The sequence below is a fragment of the Sander lucioperca genome, chromosome 4 (assembly GCF_008315115.2).
Source record: "Sander lucioperca isolate FBNREF2018 chromosome 4, SLUC_FBN_1.2, whole genome shotgun sequence".
Lineage (NCBI taxonomy): Eukaryota > Metazoa > Chordata > Actinopteri > Perciformes > Percidae > Sander > Sander lucioperca.
This window is the reverse complement of record NC_050176.1, coordinates 33,942,313-33,969,355: the sequence shown is the minus strand read 5'-3', so window position 1 is coordinate 33,969,355 and position 27,043 is coordinate 33,942,313. Positions and strand designations below refer to the sequence as shown.

At 39.4% G+C, this 27,043-nt stretch overlaps 2 protein-coding genes across 2 annotated transcripts; one reads left to right on the top strand and one right to left on the bottom strand.

Moving 5' to 3' along the window:
- The first annotated feature begins 682 nt into the window (after window positions 1-682).
- prmt9 (protein arginine methyltransferase 9) lies at window positions 683-16,431 on the top strand. The gene is made up of 13 exons (XM_031277049.2): window positions 683-1,192; window positions 2,025-2,224; window positions 2,388-2,536; window positions 2,706-2,942; window positions 3,060-3,227; window positions 3,372-3,474; window positions 4,851-4,960; window positions 5,501-5,693; window positions 8,774-8,957; window positions 10,707-11,412; window positions 11,560-11,713; window positions 14,072-14,194; window positions 15,526-16,431. The coding sequence occupies exons 2-13, from the start codon at window positions 2,027-2,029 to the stop codon at window positions 15,766-15,768; spliced, it is 2,568 nt and encodes an 855-aa protein (XP_031132909.1). The 5' UTR covers window positions 683-1,192; window positions 2,025-2,026; the 3' UTR covers window positions 15,769-16,431.
- tmem184c (transmembrane protein 184C) lies at window positions 16,170-22,713 on the bottom strand. Its single transcript, XM_031277057.2, has 10 exons — window positions 22,107-22,713; window positions 20,558-20,688; window positions 20,440-20,476; window positions 20,016-20,221; window positions 18,948-19,022; window positions 18,767-18,860; window positions 18,502-18,614; window positions 18,222-18,321; window positions 17,914-18,085; window positions 16,170-17,802 (listed from the first exon to the last, which is right to left on the bottom strand). Exons 1-10 carry the CDS (start codon window positions 22,221-22,223, stop codon window positions 17,492-17,494), a joined length of 1,356 nt encoding a protein of 451 aa, XP_031132917.1. The 5' UTR covers window positions 22,224-22,713; the 3' UTR covers window positions 16,170-17,491.
- Window positions 22,714-27,043: the final 4,330 nt, after the last annotated feature.

Sequence of the window (27,043 nt, the reverse complement as noted above, 5' to 3'; positions counted from 1 at the left end):
ACAATGAGGGACACAATCTGAAGCAATGACAATGGGGTGTCACTTTGTAGTGTGAGCAAATAATTATTACTAAAGGGCTTAACTTACTAGAGTGCATGCCAACAGTTAAGACATACAACTAAACGTGCAACGATGAATCGATTAATCGATTAGTTGTCAACTATTAAATTAATCGCCAACTATTTTGATAATCGTTTGAGTAATTTTTTTATTAAAAAAAAAATAAGATTTCTCTGATTCCAGCTTGTTAAATGTGAATATCTTCTAGTTTCTTCTCTCCTCTTGACAGTAAACTGAATATCTTTGAGTTGTGGACAAAACAAGACATCTGAGGACGTCCTCTTAGGCTTTGGGAAACACTGATCCACATTTTGCACCATGTTTTGACATTTTTATAGATCAAACAACTAATCCATTAATCGAGAAAATAATCGACAGGTTAATCGACTATGAAAATAATCGTTAGTTGCAGCCCTACATACAACACATGTACAAGCACATGGAATCATTTGTATACACACTTATTTTAAGACTGCTTCCTTCATGTTCTACTGCTGGGTTTTCATGGGTGGGAACTAACCCGATCTTTTGTACTCTTTGATTGTGCTTAAGTTTCCTCTGCTTCCATCAGAGGCAAATCTGAGGCGGGAACCTTTACTTTGGCGTTATTTGTAAATAAATACGGAAAGATTATTCTCCATGTTTTCTACAGCTTATACTCTATATTTAACACGCCCTGTTCGTAACTTAAAATGTATTAAACTTCGTTACAGTTGCGCCCGTGGAACCTTGTCTCGTTACATGTTTCTGACCGAGTTATGTTTGTCGCACGGACACGTTTGTTGTTTATCGATCCTCGCCGTTTCTGGCGGCATCAGAATGCAGAAATATGATTTACACTTTTAATCGACATCTTGCTTTTGTAACGTGGATTTAAATAGATACGGTCATGTTTTTTTACATGCAGTTAACCTTTCGTAGCCACTGCCAGAGCAGCTTTTATCATGCAAACTAACGTTTGGCTGCTGCCAGAGGAAGGATTGCTTATAACGATGCTAACGACTTTATCGAACATAACCGTTAACGCTTTTGGGTTTGCAAAATTAGTAAGGTTAACGTTACTTTACCTTTACTAAACAGCCGTGACCTTTATCGTGTATCTACCCCAGCCTGTGAGCTAAAACAACATACAGTAAGTCAACATAAATTGTCAGTAATGGTTGTGAAGTACTTAGCATTTTTGTTTAAAGTAACGTTTTTCAACTAATTCATTTAAACAGTAGCTTATTTACTTCTTACTACGTAATAATAATATTATTTATTTATGTTGAGGTTATGATGATGACTATTTTTTCATCTACAAAATGTTGGCAAGTATGGAAGCCCATTTCCAGGAAAATAAAAATACATATATTTTAGAATGACAAAAATAACACAGTATGGTAAGTCAAAACTATGAGATCTCCTGAGTCAAAAGTATGAATTAATTAGTCTGTCAAAACATACTCATACTCATGAGTTCATATCTCATAATCTTGACTAATAGAAAGTTGTGAAACGTTTGGACCTATTATCTCTACATTTTGACTAAGAAATACAAACATTTACTTATCTTACAATTTAAAAAATGTCACTCCTCCATTTGTTTTTGTCTTTTTTTTTTGCAGAAATGGGCTTCCTAAGTCTATGGGCCATACAGTACAGTACAGTCATATATGGAAACTTATTGTCTTATTAAAAGTGGCATTTATCTGTGGATCAGTGGCACTGTTGCCTCACATTAAGTAGGTACTGGGGTTTAATCCCCGGTCTGGGCAGGGCCTTTCTGCATGGAGTTCTGTTCTCCCTGTGTTCGTGTGGGTATCCTCCAGGTGCTCCAATTTCCTCCTACTACCATGTATAGGGGGCACATTTCGTTTCTCTGTGTATGCTTAGAAATGACAATTTCCTTTAACCTTTTTATATTGTTTTATTAGACGTTATCATTTCCTAATAGACTCTCCGCTCTCCTTTTTGTTTTCAAGAGATGCCTAATGCCAGTGCAAGGCTGAAGCATGGCAGGAGGACCCGAAGGCGACGCAGAGAGGATCCTGCCAGGAACGAGCTGGTCTCTAGTTCCCTCGAAAGTGCCCAGCAGTGCTTGTTCAACCAAGATTATGGAACTGCGTTTGTGCACTACCTTCTGGTCCTCAACCTTGCACCTATGTTTAAGGACTTTGCAAGGGTAAATGACTGTTTACACTACACTGAAAACCTGTCTGCATACATTCTCTGCCAAACATTGTGCACATATAACAATAATCATACACACAGCAGTCTGTTTTTACTGCTGCAGAATCGAAAGGTGTTTAATATTGGAACTTAATTGTGTGACCTCTCCCTTTCAGGAGTCCTTCAGGTTCACTCTCTTCAAATGGACAGAAGAGCTGGACTCTGTGGGCCGCATTCAAGACCTCTTTGACTGTTATGAACAAGCACTGGAACTGTTTCCTGCTGATGAGGTTATCCTGAACAGCATGGGTGAACACCTGTTCAGGTATTATCCTTATCTGCATAAATGTTTTCATTGCGTAGATACATGTGTTTTTACAATGCGTCACCACTCCCGTAATTCCAAGGCATAATATAGCTTGACATTATTTAGATGAATGATCTGCTTATACAGTCTTTGACTAGATATTGTGGCCCTCCTTTTTCTTATCCAGAATGGGCTTCAGAGACGAAGCCGCCGGTCATTTCCACAAAGCCTTGAAGCTGAGACCAGACTATCCAGAAGCCAGGGAGAACTTTTACCGAGTGGCCAACTGGCTGGTGGAGCGCTGGCATTTCTTAATGCTCAACGATCACGGAAGGAACCGCAAGTACCAGCAAGCCATTCAGAAGGCTGTTCAGAGCGGCTGCAACACTGTACTGGACATAGGTACTGGCACTGGGATCCTTGGGTGAGATATTTTCCATGAGAATTTGGAAACATGTTCTTCTTTAAGTTATGGAGTGTAGGGCCTTTTGTTTCAATGCGTAAGTATCATTGTTCTGATTTCCTGATTCTCTCTGGTAAGTATGTGTGCGAAGAAGGCAGGGGCCGCTGAGGTGTATGCCTGTGAACTGTCGAAGACCATGTATGAATTGGCCTGTGAGGTGGTGACCGCGAATGGAATGGATGGCAGCATCAAGATCCTCCATATGAAGTCTCTGGAGATGGAAGTGCCGAAGGACATTCCACACAGGTACAATTTACGCTACAAGTATTTTACATTAATCCTATGAAGAACAATACAGATTTTTTGTTTGTTTGCGCTATTATGAAATTCATGTTTAAGAGTTAATAATCGTTTCTCATGTTTTTCCATTCAATATTTTGTTTTTCGTAGGGTGTCCTTGGTGGTGACAGAGACTGTAGATGCAGGATTGTTTGGAGAGGGCATCATAGAGAGTCTCATTCACGCCTGGCACCACCTCCTGCTACCTCCACAGGTATTCTTCAACTATGAAAGCTTTAGTGCGTAAAGTTTTATATTAATGAACATCCGTTACATTTAAGCCATTGCCAAATGAGTTGCTACAAAGCTAATCAAGACTATCAGCTCCACACAACTCTCTCTGTATTTCTCAGTATGACTGTGTTCAGAAGATTGTGTTGTCCGGTGACTTTCCCGTGCAGAAGCTTGAGTGAAGATAATTACGTCTTCTGAAGAGTCCATGTTTTTTTTATCCTCCGTGTCCTCCTTGGCTACTAGCAACTGCATGGGGGAGAGGTGGGGGCGTGTGCGCTATCACGTAAGCTTGTATCATGTGGACGCGCCAACAGTTTTGTTGTCATTACTTACAATTCCTCGTAGGGACAACAGAAACTACGCACTATAGCTTTAAACCCAAACACAGGACAGGAAACAGAACGTTGTTCTCCAGTTGCCACAGTGCTATATTGATGTTTCTGTGAGTCCCTGGGATCCAAGATCTATTGCCGTTTGAACACTGACATACAGAGTTGAACATCAAAAACAAGTAATTGTAAAATTTTTCAGAGTTCAGGGTGTGGGCTTGGGGGACAAAAAATGTTTTAGCCTCACAGAGAAACAAGACTAATGATGGCTTTAACAGAGTTTCCTCGGGGTCTTAAAAAGTCTAAAATTTAAAAATCAACGTTTTAGGCTTTAAAAAGTCTTAAATTGACTTCTAGGTCTTGGGTTCTAGGTCTTAAATAATTTTCAACAGGTCTTAATTTTCCCACGTCAACCTCTAATGTGCATTTAAATGTTCCCGCAGTGCTTTAGAATGTTTTTTATTATTATTTTTTTTATCTGTGGTGTTGTAGTTCTTTCTGTCGCTAGTCCAAATATAATTTGCTGTATTAGGACTACAAATGAGACCAACATGCAACTTAGTTTGCAGCCAATCTAGACACCAGTCCTATAATACCAATGAGGAAATCAGGGAATTGTTCAGACAATGTTTCCGGACTCTGACATCTGACTTTTTTTTTGTTGATGTCTTAAATTTCATTCATAATGGTTTTAAAAAGGTCTTTAAAAGTCTTGAATTTGACTTGGTGAAACCTGTAGAAACCCTGTTTAAGGCACTCCTTGTCACTTCTTAACGCAAAAAAACGAAATTTGTCCCCAGTGAGTTGTTTTTTAAACATCGCAAATCTCATACTCATCTCATGCATACTGGGGCAAGTTCCATGACACCCGAGTTTACAGTACGAGTTGTGACTTGTCACTCATTTCAACACATAACAGTAACCAGGTTAATGGTGAATGTATCCGGTTGACTTTGATGTTGTGTTAGTGCCATCAAGAGGGGTTAATGTGTAGTTTCATTAAAAGCACATGTTTCTTGTCCTAAAGAGAGGTGAGAATGAATTCCAGGAGCCGTCTGCGACAGGACGGGTCATCCCCGCTGGAGCCACGGTGTTTGGTATGGCTCTTGAAAGCCTCGAGATCCGCAGGCATCACAGGTAGGCCCTGGAGTCCATCTGTATTCCTGTGTCTGGTAAATGATGTTTTTCCTGTAATGAATATACATATCAGGACTAGGGCTGAACGATTAATCGCTTTCAAATCAAAATTGCGATTTGAAGGAATGCGATTAGCTAATCGTGAAGAGCATGGTTAATTGAATGTGAATATTCAGTTGAACATTTGAAGTAACATTTGGTTTAACATTTTGTATTCCTCTTTTTATTATTTATTATTATGTTTACTGTTTTTTTTTATAAGATACATGCTGGAATAATCACACATCACATATCACAGATTGTTTCCAGAAACGTCCTATTTTTAGTGGATTTTTCATTTATTTTTTAATTACATTATTTAACATGATCGTAGAAGGTGCAATATGTAGATGCTGCTATTGAACTGAGGCATATCAGACATTTTGGTTAACAGGAGAGTACTGATATTTCTTATTGGAATTGTTTTTAAATTATTATTATAATATTATAATTATAAGGTGCCTGGACCTGTCGTTAGATGGCTGTTTGTCTTCCATACAGGCTGTGTGTGTCAGAGGTGGGCAGTCTGTCCATAGCTGCAGCCGGGGAGCTCCGTAGCCCAGTGAGCTGCAGCCCTGAGCCGGATGACTCCATGGAGCCTTACACTACAGAGAGACTAAGCAGACTGCCTGGGGGCTATAAACCTCTCACGGAGCCATTCACAGCCCTCAACATAGATTTCAACAACGTGCAGGTGAGCAGAAACGGGGACAACAAATGTTGCTAAACTATGATAGTTGAATAAATTCAGCTACTATCAATCAGGATTGGGTATCAAGAACCGGTTCCAACTTGGAATCGTTTAAAAAAAAATTACGATTCCAATGGAATCGTTTTTCTATTAGAATCGTTTTGAAAATTTGTCTTCTGTTCCAAACTTAACATGCGCAAGTTTTGGTTTCCATAGCAGCCAGGTGCTTGTTGTGTTGCAGCCATGGAGAACAGTAAGCGGTGCTCTAAAGGGTGGCTGAAAAAGCCCGGTAAAACTGTAAATCACCATTGAATCAAAATAAAATGTTCCTCTTATCTGTGAAATAAGCATGTGGCCCATTTCAACCCCACCCCTCAAAGAATCAGAAGCCCTCTGACAGATCAGAATTGGAATCAGAATTGTTAATATCGATGCCCAACCCTACTATCAATTTAGTATTTCGACTTTACTTCACTTTTGCATGTTCTTTGTTTCTGATATGCAGCCATGTGAGGAATCCTGCTATTCATTGTGTATTTGTTGCCTTGGGTCAAGCTGATTAGTGTAACTCTTAGAAGAAGAATTAATTGACCTTACCATTTCTATTGGTCCCATGAAATAAACATATTGGCTGCCTCACAGGCCAAAATATTGCACATCAGTGGCCACTTATCTTTTAGGTACAGGCCTACATGGATTGTTTCCTGATTTATTAGCTCCCAGTGAACACCTGGCAGATTGAAGGCACTGTTTGTCTGCCAGACAGCACCTGTAGGATAATGAGTTGATATTAATCCGCACAGTAGGGACTTTCAGACAAATGTAGCCTGATGACAGAGCTGTGATAAAGTGTCAGTGAGGCAAACTCTTTTTTTAGCAGAGTGATACTCGCAAGAGCACTGCAGTGTGATTCAGTCAGTTACAGTATGTACAGTAGTACTCTGGCATATGCTATACATCAGCTTCAGTCTTCAGTTTGTCCCAAGAATATGATAGGAAGCAGGAGTGAAAATTCATAAGAAAAGTTATCCTGTTGCATTTTGTTCTTCCACATTTGAATGGTTTCCGTATGTATTGCAATTTCCCAGTCAAGGGGTTGAGATATATTATCTCATGCCAAAGTCCTATTTGCATTATCACCTTAAAACCTCAGGCTTCAAAGGGCTTTTCCTATAGAATATAAGCAGACCTTGACGTGTTTTTGCGTTGAGTATTAACATTAGCTCTTTTGTGATTTTGAAATACCCCCAGCTTACTTGCAAAGTGCCACAAAAGAGAGATACATTTACTGTGCATTTGTGATTGTTGAGACGATACTTGTTGTATAACATTCAATGCGTTTATAAACTTTTTACATACACAGATATGTGTATTCTTGGTGCTTGCCAGCAGCAAGGTAGGCCAGATTTGATGTCATATTGTTGTTACTGGTCTGGATGAAAATACAGTAGCTAGCCTGTCAGGTTTAGACTTACTTGAGATTTATAAACCCAAAGTATACTTATACAAAATGTGAAATACACGTGTATATTTATTAGGGCTATCGATTAAAAAATGTAATCTAATTAATTACATACTCTGTGATTAATTAATTGAAATTAATCGCATACATAATTAACGGTGCCTGAACCGATACTTTTTAAGAAAGTAAAAAAAGAAAAGAAGAAAAAAAAGGGTACTAAACAACAGTTGGTGACATTAAAGAACGGCTTGTTTATTGCTAAGGCCATAGGGCCAAAATTAAATGATTTGATAATAATGTATAACAAGTAAATTTCTGTTGAACGACAAAAACAACCATCAGATGGGAAAAGGACATTTACAATAACTTCAAATGCACCACGAGGCTGTAGTTTACCAGTTTCATTGAACGCACCGTCTGTGTTGTTTTTCCGACGGCAGCTGCAGATTGTTACATCCCGGTGTTGAATCCTCTACAGTAAAACACAGTCAAACTTTACACCGTTTAGCGTTAGCTGTCAGCATTTTAACCGTGTTTAATCCAGCTACTAGCTAGTGGTAGGCTAATGTTAGCTGCTGTTGAGTATAGTGTTAACTAGCTAGCGGTAGGCTAACGTTAGCTGCTGTTGAGTATAGTGTTAACTAGCGTCATGTGCAGCGGTGTTTGTGTTATGCATCGTCTTCAGAGCATCAGAGAGAAGTGCAGACATATCAGTGGCACCAGATTTCGGTAGCCAGGGTTGGCAGGAAGAAGAGTTTTACAAGTAAATGTTCCAATTAATGATCCAGGCAGCACATTCTCGTCTCCCTCCTTCATTTTACAGTCCAATGGTGGCTAGAACGGCTCCGGGTCAAACGTCAATATGGAGTAGATTAATCTGCGTTAAATTTTTTTTTTTATTTTTTTTTTTAACGCGTTATTTTTTTCACAGTTTAATTAATCTAAATTAACGCGTTATTTTGACAGCCCTAATATTTATATATATATTAATGCTTATCAGCTTTGGACTTAACAAGCAAGTTGAAAAGCTACAAGACCAGTAATGTACAAACTGTCTTATCAAATTCGTAGAAGATAATGGATGAATGAATGAATGAATGGTTTAATTCCAAACAACATGCAAAAAAAAAAACTTTAAAAAACAAGACACAAAGTATTTCACTATAAAAAAAGAAAAAGCAAGAAATTTAACCAAAATAAATAAATAAATGAATAAATAAATACTCTTGTCCGAAAAGGGAGTAGGAAGAAGCAAAATGCTTTTCGGGTCCTACCCTGTTTGAAATGTCCGTACCCAAAGTGTTTTCAATCTATTGTTTTTTAATAAACAACCCTATAACAGAAAACATCGTCAAAATCCCAAAAACATTTGCCAAACAATCGATCAAATTACTATTCCATAATTTCCTTAATTAAATAATTTGTTCATGTACCATCCAGTATATTTATCAAACACAGTTAACTTCTAAATAGATCAGAACAAAACTGAAACAAGTTTATACAATAATAAATTCTAAATATATTTTTTACAAACAATTACATGTTTGATTTTAGCCAGTATCCCTGCAACAACTCCATTGTCCCTTCCCTTCCCCAACTGTTTTGTGTTGGTAACGTGTAGGAACTGGAGGGGCTGAGCTCCAGGGAGGTGCAGCAGATCCGCCTGCCTGTCACTCAGGAGGGGGAGCTGGACGCTCTGGCTGTGTGGTTCCAGCTCCACCTGGACGAGGAGAGCAGCCTGTCTACTGGACCCCAGGAGGACACCTGCTGGGAGCAAGCCATCTACCCTGTCCACAGCACCAACGGTAAGATTCACTAGACATACAGGGAGACGCCATGACACCAACAACAACTTCACACGGATTTTTACTCATTTAAAGGTTCAGCGTAATCAGTGTTGTCCATCTGTTACAGTGTGTCCAGGGAATTGTCCTTAAATTGTTTATTTTACTTTCTGCTCAGCTTGTATTCTTTACTCCAATTTATCATGCATTTCCGTGTTACATCAGAAGAGGGCAGTGTATGTTGTAGGCTACATACAGTATTTAACATTTCTAACTGTGTTAAATAATGCCTGTGGGCGCCCAGATAGCTCAGTTGGTAGAGCAGGCGCCCATATATAGAGGTTTACTCGTCGACGCAGCGGCCGCGGGTTCGACTCCGACCTCGGCCCTTTGCTGCATGTCATTCCCCCCTCTCCTCCCTTTCATGTCTTTATCTGTCCTGTAGAATAAAGGCCTAAAATGCCCAAAAAATGATCTTAAAAAATAATAATGCCTGTAATCATCACTGCTACTTTACTAGAGCCTTCATGAAATTTTTTGACCAAGATTTCTGACTATTTTTAGTTGATCTCCATGGGAACTAGTGAGAATAATTCACCGTAATGACAGAATAATACACGAAGATTTAGCTCCCTGAAAGTCTTAAAAACCACAATAGTCCACAATATGCCAGTGTAAAAAGACCCATTAATGGAGTACACTACTGTACCAGATAAATATAACACACATTTTATGATCTTTAAGGCTTAAAGGCAATAAAGATACCATACCAAAGTCAAATTGGTATTTGTTAAGCAAAATACTTTAAACTGACAAAACTGAAAGATAATCTTTATTTTGCTGTCATCCTAAGCCACTGTGAACGTAATAGACACTGACATGAGGTGACATGTTCCAGTTGGCATTGCAGTACATCATCTGTCAGACAGGGCTCTGCAGCATTTCACTGCGCTGCTAATTGGCGACGGCAGCGTCGAGGGAGCCGCCACCTTTCCCGGTGATCACCAACATCCGTTTCCCGGTCGCTGTGACGTGTGTGCCGCGATCGCCTGTGACACTCTTTAGTGTTCATGAAATTCTTATAGGCAATAAATATGCATTTTTCCCAAATGCTTCTGACGAGCCGCGCGCTGACATGAAGACATGAACAGATGTTATTCCTGTAGGAATCAAACCCCACCCACTCTCTCTGTGCACCCGGCCCCCTGAATCTCATTTCTCTGTTGGGCTCGCTCTCCCTCTCCCTTTCTGCATCTCCTGCTTTTTCTTCACTCTCTGTCTCTTTATGAAAGTGTTTCAATTGTCAAGTCAATTTTATTTATACAGCCCAAAATCACAAGTTTGTCTCAAAGGGCTTTACAATCTGAACAGCATACAGCACCCTTTATCCTTAGACCCCTGTCAATTTAGCATTTATAAAATCATGACATTATTAATAATAATCTTATTGTTTAATTATGTGAAATGTTGTCTCTTCCTGTTTATAATCTTTTTTTTAAATGTTGTTAGGCAGAAGAAGCTGTAGAACTTTGAACTTGACCTAAATAAAAGAGCCTAAAACTGGCAAATGTTTAACTTAAATCAGGACGTTTCTGAAAAATAACATACATTACAAATCAGACCAGACATCCAATGCCATCTTTGGTATTTGACAGTTTTCAGTTCTCTGTGCTTCAGTAAATTTCATTTGCTACCCAGCGTTTAATGGGGTTTGCACAAGTCGACAGGAACCACATGAAATCAGTGTTTCCTTCCTTTGATTCTTTTCAGGTTTTGTCCTGAAACCCCAAGACGAGCTGCTTGTTGAAGTCTCCTGCAGAGATGCCTTCCTGAGGCTCTGCAGTGTCGCTGTGCTGAGAGATGGGCATGAAATCCGTCTCGACAAGCGTCTGGATCTGCAGGACTCTGGAAACCCCATTCCAAATCCAAACCCAAACACAGAGGCTGAACTGTGCAGTGCACTGGCATGTCTTCAGACTGACCAGAATCCAACTAAAGACTTCTGCATGCTGGAATGTTCAGAAATGGCGCTTCTGAACAACAATGATTACCATCAGAGTTTTTGCAGTGCGCTGGCCAAACTCTTCTCCCAGCTGAAGGTTAAATGCCAAAACAAAGAGCGCGGATCAGGCGTTCAGTCCGGCCCCACGGACTCTGCAGACTCTAGTGACCTGCTCTATGTCCTCGATGTGTCAGAGGGCTTCTCTCTACTCTCCCTCATCGCTGCCAGCAATGGTCACGTAAAAGCGTACAGTTCTGTGGAAAAGACCAAGCAACAGGAAGTCCTGAAGAGATTGGCTCGCTCCAATAATGTCCCAGAACAGCATCTGGAGTTCTGGCTCAACCACACGGAGGATGAGCAGGGGATGCTGAAAAGGCCGTCCAGAGAGAAGCTGTGGAGCGCCATCATGCTGGACTGTGTAGAGACTTGTGGTCTCATTAGACAGAAGTTGATGGAGAAAGCATCACTGGCCAGGTAAGGGCAACAGCCAGAGTGGGGCTTATAGAAATGCTCGATCACTTTGGTTTATTTTGCTTTGTGTTTTGATTATCATTTTATTGCTGTACTTGTACTGTATATACAGTACTTTAGAGTAAAATGCATTTCTGTGATCTATATTAGATGTTTGCTGGAGGATGGAGGACAAATTTTCCCAGCAAAGATTGTGGTGCACGGGATGCTGGTGGAGTCGGACACGTTGCTGTTGGAAAGTGCTGTCCAGGGCCAGGAGCCAACACTGGGATTCAACATTGCTCCCTTCATCAACCAGTTCACTGTAAGTTTACCTACATAAGCTAATATGCATCAAGGGTAGTCTATATCCACGACTTTCCATATCCGGGATTGATCCGGTGCCGCCGGAAATTCCGCCAGATTTCACTCTTTTCGCCTGGATGTCCGTTACCTCCCGCTTTCTTTGTGTTGTAATTTTAAACTCCGGTGGCTTTATGAGGACTGAGGTTAACTGCTCCTCAGATCTCTGCAGGGTAAATCCAGACAGCTAGCTAGACTATCTGTCCAATCTGAGTTTTCTGTTGCATGACTAAAACAACTTTTAAAAGTACACGTTCCACCAAAACAAGTTCCTTCCCGAGGCTATTTTGCAGCGGCACCGTTGCTCCGTCCGGAGCATAGCGCCGCCCAAGACAATTGTGATTGGTTTAAAGAAATGTCAATAAACCAGAGCACGTTTTTCTCTCATCCCGGGATGCTGTGTGGACTAGCCAGACCCTCCTCCGTGGCGCTGTGGAGGAAGGTCTGGCAATGCGAGACTACTGAAAATATGACCTCAAATGTGTACTACATGTTAACTGCTACAGTTTAGTCAGCTTTAACAGAGATTTCTAAGCTGTGTACAGCACACAGGCTGATCTCCTGTGCAGTCAGTGACTGGTTCAAACAAGCATCTTATCAAATCAAACAACAGTGTCCCTGCTAAAGAGGTTTACAACTTCTTTTTTATTTTTATTTTTTACTATGAACTCATTTTAATCAGGAGATGTGTTCTTGCTAAATAGTGGTTTTAAATAATATCAAAGTAACTCCATAATAATGTATAAGAAATCACATTGAAGTGCACTAAAACAGTATTGTCAAGCTGAAACTTCTCCAGTCTTCATAACACGAGTTGCAAAATCTTCGTGTTATACATCTCAAACCATTCACATCTTCAAATCTTGTATTCTGTCTCATGTTTACTGAGGCAACCGTCAATCTCACGTTACTGAGGCAACAGTCAATATTGCCAGTTTTCACATATAGCATGCTGTGTTTGTCTGCTTGCGTCATTCGCATTTAAAGTTGGCCCATTTGGTGCAAATGCATTGCTTGTGAGCTTTGTTAAATGTGATTGGCATATAGTGCAAAAAAAAAAAGAGACTGTTCAAGCAGTTGTTTTGTTTCCCACCATGTATGGGTTGTCTTTTGTTGAACAAGGTATTTCTCTTGGAACACTAAGGTCCAAGAATGTGTTTTCTGTTGTGCACACCTCTTTGATGTGTGCTTCCCAGCTGCGTTAAAGAAGCTGCAAAACCCCTTTTGAATTATTTTTCTTTATTTGGTCTGAAAATGATCTTTTTTTTTTTTTTTTTTTTTTTTTTCAGCATCATGTTTGTGCTCTAATTTCGTAGGCGCCACACGGGACGGTCGTTTGTTTTAGCAGATGTTGTCTTTGAAGCCCTCGGTGGAGGGCACTTTCTAGCACAACTGTCACACAAGACACAACACACAGCTTGGCCCAAGACATTCTTACCTGAATCCATCAGTATGCATTACATCAAGCACATCAAACAGCGGGCTCTGAGGCCTACACAACTGTGACAGGGAGGAGGAAAGATTCTTTTGTTCGGCAGTAAAGGAAACTGTGACACTTTTCTGTGCTGCCACTTTGGTTTCTCCCTAAGCTTTTAAGTCTGCTGCCCTGCAGCCACGGCCTGCTTGTCAAGTTTGGAAGAGTTTGAGGTGGAGGATTAGTTTCCAAGCATTAATCAGTGATTTCAGTGATTATCCACTGACTCTTCACATTAAAACCTGATGTAGATAAATAATGGTTTGGGAGAACAACAACTGTGAGTCAGCTTGTGCATGATTTTGAATACACTGCAGCAGTGTTCCTCTGGCTTTAAAAAAATATATTTTTTTTTTTTTTTAGGTCTGAGCTCTTTTTTCTGAAGCTTTTGGGAAAATCTGTACCATGGGCAAAAACAAGCAACTATTTTTCAAATATAAGAGTACATCATGTAATAAAAAAAAAAAAAAAAAAAATCAAGGCAACAAATAACCAAGGCACACAGCTTTGTACAAGTACACCATTTTAAAAAGCTGAGGGAGCATTTGTCTTAAAAAAGTTTCTTTTTTTTTTACTTTTGTACTTTAACGAAGCAGTGTGCCTTGATGTTTGTTTTTTTTTGGGGGGGGGGTGATCCATTCCCTCTTGTGGAGGTGGGTGCCAACCTGTGCATCAGGAGCACCTGTTTTGTGTTACATCGCTGTCAGATCCCTGTAGCTCTTCCTCCCTGGTCTTTTATTGGTTTTCATATTATGTAGTTCCTTATTAATGACATCACCACATAGTCCTTGTTTTTATCTGCTACAAACCACTCACTAACACTGCAGGTTTTTTTTTGTCTTTTAGGTACCTGTCCATGTGTTTTTGGACTTCTCCACACTGGAGTGCAGGCATCTCAGTGACTCTGTGGAGCTCTTTGTTCTTGACCTAATGGATTCCACCGCAAACTACACTAACAGAGAAGTAACGGTAATTCATTTAAACTGTCTTTATATAAAAAAAAAAAAAAAAAAAAGTCATCTCTTTACAAGTGCTGCAGTAGAACATAGCTGAACTGTGGAAACTTGAATTCATGCATTGACTCTGCCAATTCAGAAAACCCAAAAAGAAAATCTTAAAATTCCCACAGCTACCTTCTGGTACACGAACATACTGCACCAAAAACCTGGAAATGAGTCATACCTACTAAAGGCCCTGACACACCAACCCGACGGCCGACCGTCGGCAGAACAGGCAGTCGGACTGATCAGTCAGCTCCCAGAGGTCTAAAAAGTGCCTCGGAACACACCGAAGTGACGCCGACTTGAGCGTACGTTCTGCGCGTGCGCGAGAAGTAATACGTCTCCATAACAGCAGGCGGCGCTAATCTGTGTCGTCGCCCAAAAAATGAAAACCGGAAATGCCGAACGCGTCCTGCGGGTCTGGCTTCTCCAGCCGACCATAATGACGGCTCGTTTGAAATACAATCTCGTATTTTACAAAAATAGTTCACTGAAACGTGTTTCTGAAAACATTTTAAGCGAGAAATAGGCCATGCAGTTGCTGAATCTGTCTTCATGTCAGATCGACAAAGGTCAGTTTAAAAGATTTTCGTCAGATTTTGAGAGGCGTCCGTCACTCATCCCGCTCGTCATTTCCGGGTTAGCACTCCACCAATCAGATTGGTCATTGAATCCGACTGCCCGCCCGCAAGTCAGGTCGGCCAAAATGAAGGCCGACGGGCGACAGCACGGAACACACCGAACAGACTGGAGTCACTGACCTCGCCAGACTGTCCGACGGCCGATTATCGGGTTGGTGTGTCAGGGCCTTAAGACGCGCTGTGCACATCTCCCTAAGATACACTTTTAACTTTACTTTCCCTGCTAACTTTGTATTTCTGGTCCCAGCACAAACCCACTTTTTGAATTTTGACTTTGTGTCCTGAAGCTGTTTGAAATTGTTTAGTTTTGGAACATTAAACTATTTTCTGACACTCATCACCACAAGACATCCACATTCATACAGCGATCTAACATGAGGTGCAATGTGAATGGATCCCATCCAAGCGATTTCCTCTAAACCCATAAATATTAAAATGCAAAAACTGAAAATAACTTATTGGTCAGGGTCGAACTGAAAAGAACCATGGTCTGATTTTATTTTGTTTTGCACGTGTCATGTAGTATTATTTTTTTAAAGTAACAAGCAAAACATGACCAGTGATTTACAGGCAACTGGCACAGAGTACAGTATACTAGTAGCTGACTGTTCTTGCGTAACATTAAGTATCTTGTTAAGACATAATCCCTGTTTCCCAGGTCCAGGCTACGTCTGCAGGCAGATTAACTGCAATCCCCTTCTGGTATCACATCTACCTGGACCAGGAGATCAGTGTCAGCACCCTGAGCCAGAACTCTCACTGGAAGCAGGCCGCCGTTGTGTTGCAGCAGCCCCTGGAGGTACGAGCCAGAGACAGGGTCCACCTCGCTGTGAAGCTTCACAAGAGCGCCATCTCTATATCCGCCCATATACAGAATACCCCCGGGCAAATGGAACAATAATGTCTTGCACTATAGTTTTGTAATGAGTGTCATTTCTATGTATGTTATGCCTCAATCAAATAGAGGCTATTGACACATAGGGAAATGCATTAAATGCTATGCATTTCCTTTCTGGTATCATTTGAAGATTTATTTTCTCCAGTGTCATTTTTTTCCCTAAATGTTATACCAGTCTTCAACGTTTTTCCCAGACAGATGGGATCTCTGTTTCGAGATTTAGTAACGGCCTGCATGAGCCACACCTTTGTAACTGTAAGTATATAATATAAATATTATAGTTGTCCCTTGATTATAGGCGCAGTTGTTTTTCTAAAGATGTTTTTCGTTATCAATTTAAAAAAACACTTCATCAATAAATGTGACATTTTATTAATAAATGCAAGAAATAATAACAGAAAATATAGTTCATCTGATTTATTGAAGAGACTGCCAGAGATGGAATTAAATTAAAATGTGGAACCATTTACATCAAACATCTGATGTAATCCTGTCAGTTTTATTTGAATAAAAAAATAAAATCATTTAAGGCAATGCAACATTCTCTAGCTGGACGAGATGCAGATTATACTGTAGATTTGATACGTTTGTTTTTTTTTTTCTAACACAAACTGATATCCTACGCTGTACAATAAACGTGTCTATCCCTGCACAAATCCATATAAGTCACAATGACAAAAGAGCTCGGAAAAGTAAATGGCTTGTGTGCAGTAGCTGCAAAGTTATTCCAGCTAAAAGCAATGGGAAACATCTCAACAAATAATACATCCTGGATTATAAATGCTAAATAGATGTAGTGGATAGACTAGTTCCACGGCACACAGAACAAGGCATCTGAGAAGACTAGTGAATACATTTCTATTAAACACTATAGAGTGAGCTGTATGTAGTAAAGCATTGATAGGAATTCACTAGAATGTGCTGATTCTAACTGACTAAGTTGTGTACGTTGTTTTTAATACTTGTACAGTCCATTGTATTAATATTGATTCTGTAGTGATGACACTGTTTGGACACATCTTTCAGCACTCAGGTTATTGTCTCCACAGTTTAGTCTTCACTTTGCATCAAACTATTTTTTTTGCTTCGGCTCTTTTCACACATCTACAGGCTAGGACAAAAGAAAATATATGATTCTGGACATTTAGTGTGCTTTAGTATCATAGATTTGTCTTTTTAAAAGCTGCATATTTCTCTTTTTTATCCAACTGTCACATCTGAGATCATGATATGACAGACAACACAAATAAAGTGTAATAAGTTCCTATTTGGAAAGTATACACATGCAAGCTTCGCTCTGACTTCAGGAGGCATTATGTGGCATCTCCTCTCAAGAAACATGACTGTGCTTTTTGGGACGCACGTTAAAACTGACCAGAAGTCTTTCTCAATTATGATTTTAAAACCATTCTGCGCTGCCTACTGTGCCATATAACTCCCTAATGCATCAGAAAACTGCATAAAATGTACGTTATCTACAAGTCATATAGTGCCACAACTTCACTGAACATTCTTGGAGCTGTCACTGACAGAGGTCCATCGGGTTTTGCATTTGTTGGCAAACATATACTGTAACTTGGTTGATGTGCCTTTTTTAAACAACAGTATATTTATTCTTGCATTAGTCTGGTAATGTCTAAAGGAAAATGGAAAGGCTGTAATTGGGTCCTGCCCAACCATGTCTGGTAGTCTGGTAGTCTGTTGGTGACGTCGGCCTAACGATAGGCTAGGTGATCACGATGAGATCTGCTTCTGTTGGTTCTTTGGTTTGGTTGGTCCTTTCTTCTTCCTGGGTTTCTTCAGGTCTAGCCTCATGTCCTTCATCCCACGGGGCCGAGCTGAGCCCAGCGGGGGCTGACAAAGAGTGTGGTGTGAGGGTTCTGCCAAGGCCCTGGTATTGGCCGTTGGGTGACACGGGGTTGGATGCCGCCTCAGTGATGGCATCTTGGGAGCCCGAAGAGAGCAGACCAGATCGCTCGCCATCACTCTGCGCCTCCCTGAAGTAGAACTTCCTTGGACGACCCATAACTGTTCTCCCTGTCAATGACGACAAAAAAAATAAAGTCTTTACCGTCTTTTCTTGCTTGGAGAACACGCCAGATACAATTCACAACTGTGCAAGTACTCCGGTGGTCAGGAGACACCTACCAACATTGCGGACTTGTTCAGAAATGTCTGCTCTGACATCAGAGATGTCCCACATTGCCATGAAAGAGTCAAAGCAAGAACCCTCCTCAGCCTCCCGGATGTAAGGCTTGTAGGTGAAGCTGAAGTGATGGGCAATGGCCGCCAGAAACATCTCCACACAGATGATGAAATCCTGAGGGAAACAGGACAGTTGGTCAGTTGAGTTTTATACTGATAAAAAGTAAAAGGTATGTAAACATTAAAAAGGCCATATATATATATATATATATATATATATATATTCCTCAACTAGATGCACTTTAGCTTACCTGTAAGCCAGTAGCTACAGCCTCCACACTTTGCCAGTCCCATGTACGTTTCTCGGAGATAATGCCCACTTTCACCAGCAAAGCAATGAACGCAGCTTGCCTAGAAGAGTTTACAAAATTACCATTCTCAGTACCTACCACACAATCTGATGCCACCGTCTATGTAGATCAAGAGACTGCAAGCAAATTTCACCGACATATACAGTACATACAAGCAAGGTAAAAACAACTCATGCAAAGTTTGTTTTCAGGAATGTTCAGGTCACACACTGAGAATTACCAGAAAGAGACGAACACCACCATTTTGACGCACAGGAATTTTCCCACTGGCTTGATTGGACTCAGTTCCTCTCTCAAAGCCCTGTAGAACAGCACCAGGCAGTACATGGCAAACTAGATCAAGAGAAGAAAGACGGAGAGAAATCTAGTTAAAAAAAAAAGGGTGCTTGTAACATTTTTTTTTACATCCATGTTATTTTCTAACATACTCCCAGGCACGGTCCTTACTTGAGGCAAATTACATTTAGACTCAATAGCAGTATTACCAGCTGTGACATATTGTTGAAGATGACCAGGTACGTCCATGCATTTGTTGAACTAAAATTGCCTTCATCATACACTCCACACAGCTGACAGATCCTAAGAAGAAGAAAAAACAGTCACAATGGACATTAAGAAGAATAAAATAGAATAAAATGAAGTGCATGAGGAGCAGATCTTACTCACAAGGCAATCACTGTTGTGACGGGTCTTACAACGGTGTACTGCAACACTCCCAATTTGCATCTCAACAGTAAAACCCTGCAGAGGAAATGTATGATTTGAATTAGAATTAAATTAGCATCTAGTTTGCCGATATCAGTCAAATCTATTGAATTTGAAATCAACCCCAATCGCTAATGGCCATAAGCGATGTGGTGAGTGCTTCAAACAAGTGTAATGACAACATTTTAACATGGAACTGCCATATTTTCCACAGCATCAATTTGATCATGGTCTATGATAGCCGCATGCAAAATGCAACAATACTGGCACAGTTAAAACATTTAACAGGGCAGTTTAATTAAATACAAAGCTAATAAATGAGGTGGATACTGCTGACCTTCGGGCAACTGTTCATTTGTTTTTCTTCAGTTTTAAAAGGAACAAACTGATCCTTGTGTGAAAAAGAAGCTGTGGGCAAAATTAACTGCACACAGGCATGTTAACCAATTACAGATGTTGCCTGACTGAGGCTAATTTGAAGCTGGTTACATCATCATCGCCATTGACTTGTTTACTAAAAAACAATTCCATCTTAAAATTCCAATGCCTTAAAACTCAAACTCAAACTAAATGCAAGTACAAGAAACAAACTGGTCACCTTTTATCTTTAAGTCATTTTAATTGTTTTTTTCCTTCAAAACTGTAAACACCTCCTTTAAATCAAATAATATCAAAGATATGCTGTTGCATGCCTTAATTAATGCAAGACCACTGATAATAAAACTACAAATATATATATATAAAAAAGATAGTTACGGGGCAATTCATGAAGAAGGAAATATGACTACGGTCAATAAAGCTGGCGTGTTTGGGTCAAAGTATGGAGGTATGGGTAATTATTCATTTTACACCAAATCCTTGACCAGTATTGGATGCAGACTAAGCATTTGTATAGTTGTATGGTGTGTTGGCTGCCACATTGTAAGGTGAACCCGTGGTCTCACATGGATTGTAGGTATTTCAGTCCTTATTGTAAAAGTGGTCTATTCTAAATGAATTTTTTCTTCTTAATTCTAAAAGGAAACTTACTCTCCCATTGGCCAGGGCGGGCAGCAGCAAAGAGGGGGCAGGTGTTTCTGCTGCTCCTGGGCCTCCAGCATCGACACCAGGCTGGGGTACTGATTCTCCAGGTAGTTCAGCAAGAAGGTCATGAAGTTGTAGATGACATAGGCCTCATAGCACTCTCTGCATGTGTCCACATAAATTGCTATACTGGGATATTTTAGTGCAATCCACTGCAAGATGAGAGAGAGAGAGAGAGAGAGAGAGAGAGAGATTACATGGAAAGTAGGGATATATCATTTTCAAAAAGCATAAATGCATTCTCTCAATGGTACAGCTTGAGGTAATGTCTCATGGAAATGGTGATGTGGCAGCAGCGGTATGTTTGTTTTGTATTTAAATGTTGGTTATTATGTAGATACATACATATTACATTTATACATAAACTCACACTGTCCAAGCTGTAGATTGGGACCATCCATAATATCCTAAAAAAACAAACAATTAAAACAATTAAAAAGCAGTTTTAGACTATTGTTCATGGATGACATGATTGTTGACATCTTTACCTGATGATAGGTTTCTGAAGCTCTGGCTGAGTGTAGTGAACCAGATGCTGGAGGATGCCCCATAAAGATATGGGTATGGTCATGAAGACAAATATCCCAGCGATGAACCATGCTCTATTATGAATGCCAACCTGTCATTACATGGAAAGAAACAGTTCAAATGTAACTTATTTATGCATTTACGTCTGGGAAAATAGCATTTGGCTACATTTTGTATAAAGCCAGAGGTGGAAGTAGTATTCAGATCTTTTACTGAAGTCAAATAGCAATACAACTTAAAAAAATACTTATACTTATTAAAAATACCACAAGTGGCCAAGTGCCACAGTTGTATCACAAGAATTTACCAATATATCGTATCAATAGTGCTCATAATGCAGAATGGTCACTTTTATAGTGTTACAGGAATGACATTAGGGATGAATTAATCTCTGAATAGTATGTTAATCAAGGACATTTCTGACAAAAATAGAGCCTATATTTTCTTAAAATATGGAAATCTGTCAGAGCATTTTAAACTAATCATAACTGAAATCAATGTGTTCAAAGGTGATTTTAGAACAGGGGTCTTCAACGTTTTTTTAAATCAAGGACCCCTTAACTGAAAGAGAGACGGAGCAGGGTCCCCCCTACTAAATATATTGTATAAAATGAATGCATATTAAACTGGGCCTACAATAACTTATATAAAGGCTTATAAAGTATAAAGGCTTTAGGGCAGCCTAAAGCCTTTATACATTTTTGCATGGAATACTAAGCTATTAAATTAGCCTAATAATTGTTGGCATTATTTTATAATCATGTTTTAATGTTAAACATACACACTTAGGATGAACTGTATCTGTGGATGGCTACCTTAGTGACACCAGTAAGCCTATCATCAGTGGGGATTTATATTTGCTAACAATATGTTGGATTCATGTTAAGACTTTAAAATTTTGGAGAAAAAAATAATCAAAATGTACTATTATTTGGAGGCCCCCATGCATTGACTCTGAGGACCCCCTAGGGGTCTCGGACCCCTTGTTGAAGATCTCTGTTTTAGAAATAATGGCAGGTTGCTGGGCTAGAATCATGAAGAAAGACTCTTCATTGTAGCAAATACTTGAAACAAGTACAACAACTCAACTACAGACTCAAATGACTTGATAAGAAGGAGATGTTTTGCGGTGAGCAATGCATCATCATCAGTGAATCACATGCTTTGTATGAATATCAATATCAGTAACTACTGCTGTAAGATAAATGCAATGGAGTAAAGACTTGATTACATCCCTCTGAAATGGCAAGGAGTATAATTAATATCAATTAAGCCTGGAAACCAGACGAATCTGGGAGCTCATGCTTGATTTGCTCTTTTGAAACTTCACTATATATAGGCCTATTAGCATATAAATAAACATAACGTTACTCAATTAAAGTAAAAGTACCTCATCATTGCAGTACTAAATGTGCGCAGTTACATTTTACCACGGTGTTAAACCAACAGGGCTCCCTGAATCAAAATTAAGCAACATGCCAATCAGATCCATCGATTGTTCGAACTGACCTTTGACTTCTGCAGTTCCCAGATGCACAGAGGCAGGACGACTAATAGCAACAAAATATACAGCACAATGACCAGCGGCCGAATCCATCTTCTCCAGTTCCCACAGGAACACGGCATACTGACATGAAGATGTGGGCCTTTAAAGCTGGCCGCAGGTTCAGTGACCAAACTATTTAACTAACGCTCGACACATTTAACGTTAGCTTTGCACACTTTCACCCAAGACAACCCTCCACTAGTGCACAGGTACGTTGGCTCTTTCACTAATGTTAAGTTACATTCATGAGGACAGTGCTGCTGGATAGTTTAGCTCATTTAACTCGATTATTTTGCCCAGCTAGGATGCTAACGTTAGCTTGTCAGCTGTTTCACCAGTAAACAAACAAAGCAGATGATCCAGTCTGACCCGTTAAAAGTATCTCAATGCCTACCGCAATGAAATAAACATCCTCACTGATATATAAACCGGCTCTTTAGACGAATTAACACGTTACGGGTTTCATAGTAGGTTTGCGCTAGTAAAAGTTTCCAAAAAAAGTAATTGCTGTTGAGTGTGTACTTCCCGTACTTCCTGCTGTTTGCATCAGATGTAGTCCCGCCTACAATCTAGAATCTGATTGGTGCAATGGAGGCAATTAGCCAATCGAAATAGAGGACTTGCTACCAAGTCTGACGTTACTTGTAGCTAGTTTGGTTACACTGCATTCTCATTGAGCACATTTGTGCTTTCGCCAGCAGATGGCAATGTGAATTAACAATTACCAAGATACTAAAATCCATTGTAGTAGATTCAGACTTGTCCCCATGTTTACTGTTTAATAAATCACATGTAGGCAAATCCAGACCTTGTGGAAATGTGGCCCTTTGTTTGGGCTGTTTATGCAATTAGTAGGTTACTGGAGGCATCACAATTCCATCTACAAATAAATTATTTGACTCCCATTTCCCTTGAAATGACACACCTATAAAGGAATCTGTGCCTCTTAAACTATTTATTATGCCTGACACCTAAATTAGTCTGTATACTTTGAAACCACCCAAAGTAGTTGTATGGACAAAGTTGTTTTATTATAGTATCCATTTTTACAAGAGATTTGGACAAAAATACAACATATCAGACAAATTCATGTGATAATTCTGCTTCTATTTCCTCTTGTACATTGAGTCTTGTTTGACAAGATGTATGAGCGCTGCAGTTCTGGACTGAAATTGTGGACAGCCTGTACTTAGCGTCAGTATTCAGTGTCTATAAATTCAACTTTTTCCCAGTAACAATGGCTTTATTCTATTCAAATGTCCCAGTGAGTGATGATAATGTGACAGTGTGACAACATGCACAATACCAGGACCCTGAAACCAAAGCAGCTAAATGGAATTGGAATTGGAAACTGTTCCTGTTTTTAAAGTTAAGTTAGTTAAATTCAATAAACAGGTATATGCCAATAAGGTTTAATGATTTTATACATAAAAATGGAGAAAACTGTGAGCTTTACTGGCTGTTGAAGCAAAAAATGACCACCACCCATTCTTCACTCCCTTTAGAAAAGCATTCATCTCATGAATGCAGAACTCTATTAGCAATTCATTTCAATCTAAATCTTGCATTAACAAAGTAATTAAAAATACCAGAACCTCCTCCTTACCTTTTGCTCCTGGGATCATGTGTATGTGCGCATGCTTCAGTATATTTGTGTCTGCGTGTCAAAATGAGGGGAGGCAGAACTTTCCTTTTTGCTGCTCCATGTCTCTACTGCCCCACAGTCACAGAAATCACTGGTTGTAGCAGGACAGATTGTTCATGAATTTTGAATTGATCCTTTTGGCTTTTATGAATTAGAAATGGTCTTTGCCACAAGTCGTGCAAGCTAGTGCCATGGTGGATAGCTTGGAGGGATTGCCATGCAAAGTGGCATACAGGGTACAGCCATGTAAGGGCAGGGTAGATAAACATATGCTGTGTTTGATCAGACCCAAAACATATTTTAGCATAACGGATGTGGCGTCCATTATGTCTCACTGAATCGTAGCCATAACTGTAGGGTAAGTATGTTGTACAGTATGTGCCTTGCAGGAAACGCATAGATGGGATAAGTAGAATGGATAGGTCTGAGGAACAATAATAATCAATGCACAACAAAGGAGGAGACATACTGTCTGATTCCTGAGATATAATGTATCAGCCAAAGTGCACCTCCTTTGTCGGAGGAATACACAAGTCTGCAATTGTTCAGCAATTACTTATTTATCTTAATACGTCTGCCATAGGCCTTTGTGTCATGTTGTTGTTCAAGAACAGATGAACTGAAATAAACACTATCAGTGAGTCTGAACATTTCCTAAGTGGAGTAGGATGGAGTCAAAGAAGCTCATGCAACATGAACAGCAGTTATTTAAAAACAAGCCTCTTTAAAGGATATATTGTGTGTATCCAAAGCCTGATATAGCTTATTCCTCTGTGCCATGGACCTCCATTGTTGTCCAAAAACTATTAAAAATACATCAATGAGCCACATGTTCCCACATAACCATGAATATAAGGCAATCTAGCTCTTATTTTGACTCAATTTCACATACACTGTCCTGCTGCCGTAAAAACCCACCAGGACAAATCTGGGCCTAAAAAATAGTCCCCAAACAATATACATTTTTTACTCCTATTTCACTAACGTTCATGCTAAATTCAGATGAAATTATTTAGCTTTTTTTAAGTAAAAGTATATTTTGGGACTTTATTTGTTGACAATAATGAGCATTTAGAATATTGCCAGCCTTATCCTTGAAGTACAGTACATGTCATGACAAAAGTACTTTACTCAGTCACTGTGTGTAGTCTGGCTCAACGGCTGCACATTGCTGGGATAAATCCTGACGCAACGGATGTCCATCCCCTTCTGCTATTTCCGCCGTCAGGGCTTAACACCGCCCAGGAAGGTTGTGGTTGGTTTAAAGAATTACAAACAAGCCAGAGTTTTTTTCCCCTTATCCCAGTATAGATAAGTGCCGTAGCCAGACCATATTCCACCGCTGACACAGTGCTGTGGAGATCTGGCAATGCGAGACTACATTGGGTCACACTCATGGCTGGATTGCTTGGAGGCCCCAGGGCAAAAAGGAGCTGCTGGGCCCTTACCAACCCTCCTAGTTTAGTTCAGTTCAGTTCAGTTCAGTTCAATTTAGTTTAGTTTAGTTTAGTTTAGTGTAGTTGTTTAGTTTAGTAGCACAAAGGAAGTGATAAAAAAGTACTGTATATAACAACAAACATTGCATAGGTTGTGCAGTAGAGGTTAGAAACCCTAAAGGGCTTATAGTAAAACCTCCCCTAGGATTCACAATGTATCCTGATACTATGGATATTTGTTACCTTAACATAAAGATATAAGAAAAGAAGATACAAGAAAGGAAGTAATTGTGTGCAGTGTGTACAGTTTTTTTTATGTTGATATTTATTGTAAATAGATTTACCTTACCAGTCAGCATACTCCCATTTCTGCCACAATCTGATAGACGGGGTATGGCAATATAAACACACTGGTGTTTCTATGAAGGTCTTTAGAAATAGATTTTCACAAATGGACCTTCTTTAACGCTCCTGTTGTCCTCGGGTCAAATTTGACCCGTTTTCAAGACAATTCTTCATAAATTTATTTGGTTTTGCTCTTTTTGTTTATTCTGTTGTTTGTGAATAAAAAAAAAAAAACATCAGTTCATTTTGACCTGGGGATATCCTGGCTACTTCATATTTGACATATACCAGTCTGTTGTAATCCAAAACAACTAACCATTTATCATCATTTTACTTAGAAATTAGGGATAATTTCATGTGGATTAGGTTTTATTGACCACGAATGCAAAAATAAGTGTAAAACTAGTTAAAATGAGTTGGAATGAAGTTGGCTAAGAAGACGTAAGACGTTAAGAGATAAATTATACTGTTCTATGCTTTATAAACAGACAAACCAGACCGGGTCAGTTTTGACGCGGGAGGACAACAAGTGCATGGTCACCGGGAAGATAATACAAGGGTTAAGACAGGACCTCCAGAGCAGATCCTTATTAGGTCAGTTAATATTATGCTGTAGTGTTTACAAAGTTTCCTGTAAAATCGCACAAACCACACACAGTAAACAGTTGTGAATCAGTTGTCCACTCCAGCCTTGGTGACACTAAATTCACTCACTGTAGGTCATGATTTTATAGGGAATTGAGCAATTTAAAGACTTGGATATCCACAAATCAAAATCTTAAAAAGCTGGAAGATTATAAAATAGTTTTTATTATTTCATTTTTGATGAACATGTTTTGATGAATGAAATGAATGTTTTCAATTAACTGGATTAGTAATTAAAATGGATTCTGTAATTATTGATTGTGTGGCGCTAAAATGGAAAGCGTTTTAATGATTTTCTGTGAATTAAATAATAAATTGTATTTGTCATGTAATTCTTTAATTTGAAACAGGAAAAATGTATGTTAAAAGTTTAGTCAAAAAACATATATTTAAAGTCTAGTTTAAAAAAGAGAAGCATGTTGTTTTCTCACGATGACGTCCCTCACAACCAAAGTAATGGACACTGATTCACTGTCATCATACTGTAAGTATCTAGTTGAGAATGAGTAGTAATCAAAAGCTTAAGTTAAAATCATGTTTTCTTTTATTTCCTAACAGAGAAGAAGTTCTGCAAAGCAGCCTTCCATTGTCATAGTCTGTAACATGGATTGGTTTTGAACATATTTTCTGTATCAACAACCAAATCTGAATGAGCTCTGCATGGAGAGACTTTGGACTTTTGAGATCCTTTATTATTTGTTTTTGAGCTTCATTCAATTCACCCCTGGCAAGAAACAAGGTTCCCACCAAATTCCACAGAGCTAAAACTCTGTTTCCCTCTCCCTCACTTTCTCTCACACTCTCTGATTTCTCTCTCTCACTTCTCAGA

Bases quoted from the DNA above. Each gene is read 5' to 3' on its own strand.
- tmem184c (XM_031277057.2), bottom strand. From the start codon at position 22,223: ATGCCGTGTTCCTGTGGGAACTGGAGAAGATGGATTCGGCCGCTGGTC. The intron at 20,222-20,439 runs GTGAGTTTATGT...CTCATCTTGCAG, and splicing joins CAATCTACAGCTTGGACAGT to TGGATTGCACTAAAATATCC. The intron at 18,861-18,947 runs GTGAGTAAGATC...TCTTCTTCTTAG, and splicing joins GTCACAACAGTGATTGCCTT to GATCTGTCAGCTGTGTGGAG.
- prmt9 (XM_031277049.2), top strand. From the start codon at position 2,027: ATGCCTAATGCCAGTGCAAGGCTGAAGCATGGCAGGAGGACCCGAAGG. The intron at 3,228-3,371 runs GTACAATTTACG...TGTTTTTCGTAG, and splicing joins CCGAAGGACATTCCACACAG to GGTGTCCTTGGTGGTGACAG. The intron at 11,714-14,071 runs GTAAGTTTACCT...TTTGTCTTTTAG, and splicing joins CCTTCATCAACCAGTTCACT to GTACCTGTCCATGTGTTTTT.